The 3,604-nt window shown below is 39.7% G+C and overlaps 1 protein-coding gene across 2 annotated transcripts in view; it reads left to right on the forward strand.

Moving 5' to 3' along the window:
- LOC102673330 (integrin alpha-PS2-like) overlaps window positions 1-3,604 on the forward strand; it is an 86,430-nt gene that overhangs the window by 27,374 nt on the left and 55,452 nt on the right. For both annotated transcript variants that reach the window (XM_006614497.2, XM_006614496.2), the window contains exon 2: window positions 408-529. In XM_006614497.2, the coding sequence (XP_006614560.1) occupies window positions 408-529 (122 nt within the window). The remainder of the gene's footprint in view (window positions 1-407; window positions 530-3,604) is intronic.

Genomic DNA, 3,604 nt, shown 5'->3' on the forward strand with positions numbered 1-3,604 from the left:
AAACGGTTCAATTTCTTCAACACGCCCTCTATCGTTATCTATGCGAACTAGCGCCACGATCGTCTCCGTGAAACCGATAAAAATTGCGGTGGCAAATTGTGTTACCTGGTTTAATAACTCGTCCATCGGCCGGTCGGATCAGTTACCAGACTCTCTTGCGCCACTGTTCAAAATAGCTCGTGACCACTGACCTCGATCTCGGAAATACGTTCGCATCATCGTCTTTCCTTAACGCGATAATGCGATAATGCGAATATCGAACGATGACCAAACACACATTAACCATCCAATTACGCAACTCCGTTTTTACACTGCGTTTTAATCATCATTATCCACTTTTATTATCTCTTGTTTGGAACGGGTGCAAGAAAGATTTCAACGCCGATTCGTCGCGTTTCCTTTTGCAGGGCCATCGTGGGTGCACCGGAGGCCGAAACTCCTCAGGCTGGCGTTTACAGAGGCGGCGCAGTTTACAAATGCGACATCGCGGCCGATGATCGATGCATGTTGATCAATTTCGACAGCAAAGGTAATAAATTTAACTTCTCTTTTCTTTTTTTAAGAAATATTTTTGTAAGAATTTTTCTTTCGGGGCGCCTAATCTTTTTACATCGTTTTGACAATTAGTCATAGTAGTACAAGTATCGAATCGAACAAAGCAATGCCATAGAGTGGTTCCTTTCTCTGGAGGGTCCACAAACAGTTAACAAACATTAAAAGAAGGAAACATCGATCGATCTTATCAAAATGATCGGCAACCTTTCTCCCAAGGAAAAATGGCCAACGTGGCTATACGTGGCCCTTAAAACTCTAATCTTTCATCAGGGGATAGTATCGATAGCCGGAAGCACGGTCGGATTAACTCGTTTCAGTTTCTTCCACGACAAAATCCGATATCTGTTTTCCGCCTCTTTCTTTCACTCTCGCACTTGCTTATGGGCCATTGAAAGGTATACACACACACACATACAACGAGGGCTCCACCATGGTTGTTCGCAATCCCTGTGACCCACATTCCAGCTTTCCACCCGCTTGCCATAGCCCTCGAGGAGCTTCGTAACCGGCTGGCTGGTTGGTTGATCGTAGAGAGCCGTCGTTCTATTCTGAGCGACTTTACACCCACCCTCCCATTGCTTCCAATGTTTATCGCCACCGAGTATCGTATCGATTTCGTTTCCTTCTCGATTTTTCTTACCGATCGCCGCCAGTTGGATAGGTCGTATCGCGATCGGATCGCGTGGCTCAGAGCTTTATTAACGGTCGTACGTGGCATTATAAGGCATCGAGAAGTTTGCGCTCGTTTGAAGTTGTTGGAAGAAACGTTCTTTCGTTCTTTACATTTGTGCTCGATCTCTGTGTTCGATTTAAAAAAAAAAGGAGAACTCGATTATAAAGGAGAACGGTTTGTACGTGTTTGAAGCGGTTGTAAGTGAACGTTTGAAGGAAATCGTCTTTGTATCTTCTTACATCTTTGTCGATCTCTTCTTCGATTTAAAAAGGAGAACTTGTCTGATTATATGTATATATTATATATTATAGAGGAGGATTGAAGAAGTTTGTGCATGTTTGAAGTGATACGTTTGTTCTTTTATCGGTTTTATCGGTTCCTTGTCTGATTTAAAAGGAACGAAATTTGCGTGAAATGAGTGGAAAACGTTTAAAATGTGTACTGATGTTAATTTGAAGACGAGCAACTGATAATAATTGCGCGCGATGCGATCTTTTCGTTTCAACTACAGTCGATGCTAATACCTCGATGCAAATTAGTGGAATATCACGGTGCTGCGAATTAGACGTGCTTACACTTGAAACGATAATATCTCGAGGATCGAGCACGGATCCGTAATTTCCCGGCGCGAAAGTAATTGACTGCATTCGAAAGCAATCGGCAGGAAATCACTAGCGCCAATTCTCTGTTATCTCTAACAAGTTGAGTCGAATCGATCGAGAACGCGTAAGATCGAGATAAAATGTCGATTTAAGTATATTGGAATTTTCTTTTTTTAATATTTTTTTATTTTTTTTTACATCGATTTTTCTCGGATATATCTCGTGATTTTTGATATTTTTCCGAAGGAGATGGAAAATATATAAGATAAATAAAGTATTCTGTAGTATTTATTTGAAATATCAATAATGCTTTCGAGATTGTTTGAGTTAACGGTGAAAACAGTTTTCGAAATTTAATTAATTCTTATAATTTATAATAAATCGTATTATTATTCGCACTAAACTAACTTCTTCTTTAATATACGATAATATTAGAAGTCTATTTCTTTTTATCAATATTATAAATTTTCATATTCGATTTCAATTTGTTAATGATGAAAAAGAAAAAAATTTAAAACGTATATTTTATTATTCACATACACATGTATTACAAATATATATATACGTCGTCTCTACTTATTAACGCCATATGCGGTACGCTTCTAGAAGCAACCCTGCTCAATAGCTGAAAACATTTTCACGACTACATACACGAGATCATACGCCATGCTACGTCCAATTAGTCAGCCGTGTCCTTATGTCGACCCTACTCGCCGAGACACTTCGCTTTGATCGATAATTAGCGTGATCGTATGCTCCATCTTGTCCAATTAGAGTCGCATTCGGTAGTCTCGACTATTCATTACGTTCACGTATATGGAATTCACTATTAAATTTCGCCTCCTCCTTCCCAGGATAGGAAATTACCTCGATTATGATATTTCGTTTTTTCCTTATTACTTTCCTTAAACAATTCTATTCTCTGTGGATCTCTATTCTCTAAATAATAACAGTTTGATATTGTTTGATTTATAATCGATTTAATATCGGGAGATGGATCTTCTTTTTTTTTGGCTCACAATAAAAGAACGAAATTATCGTAGTATTGCAAATATAAATAGAACTTTCTTTCAAAGTTTCTTTTATCAAATCTCGAAATTTATCCCTCTCCCATATCGAATTTCTCGAACAGAGTCAAACATGAAAAATAAACGCTCATCATCATACACACTCGCCTAACATTGTTTTTCCCCTTCGTGTTGTTATACCGTGGCTATTTTCGAAATATAACATATTTGCCCACGCTCGACACCGTTTTTATATCTGTCTAACGAATTCATCCCTCTTTTTTAACTCGTCCTTCTGAAGAAAAAAAAAATCCTCTCAAACACGCTATTCCATTAAATTCCAATCCAACTTTCTATCTCTTCCTAACTCTCCCTAATTTAACCCTCAACTATCTACCTAATTCTTTCCAATCGTTTCATTCCCTTCCCCGATTCATCCCCCCTTGCAAAAGGCAAAAGGCTTTTCGCAAACCACTCCTCTTTACACATCATCAAACCTCGAAAAGAAACCCATTCTCTCTCCTCATCTCTGCAGATCTCTGTACCACCCTATCAACACCATCATCAAGGTCACGTCCACTCCTCCAAACATCTTCTCGCGCATCTCGCGCCTGTATTCCAATCAATCGTTCGGCCATCTCCTATTCCACGCGCGTACGAGGAAGCGGGTCGTATCTCTCGCGCGGAGGTCACTCACTTCTCCTCGAGTGCTCGACCGAACACCCAGAGAGAGAGAGAGAGAGAGAGAGAGAGAGAGAGAGAGAGAG

The sequence above is a fragment of the Apis dorsata genome, unplaced genomic scaffold (assembly GCF_000469605.1).
Source record: "Apis dorsata unplaced genomic scaffold, Apis dorsata 1.3 scaffold_188, whole genome shotgun sequence".
NCBI lineage: Eukaryota > Metazoa > Arthropoda > Insecta > Hymenoptera > Apidae > Apis > Apis dorsata.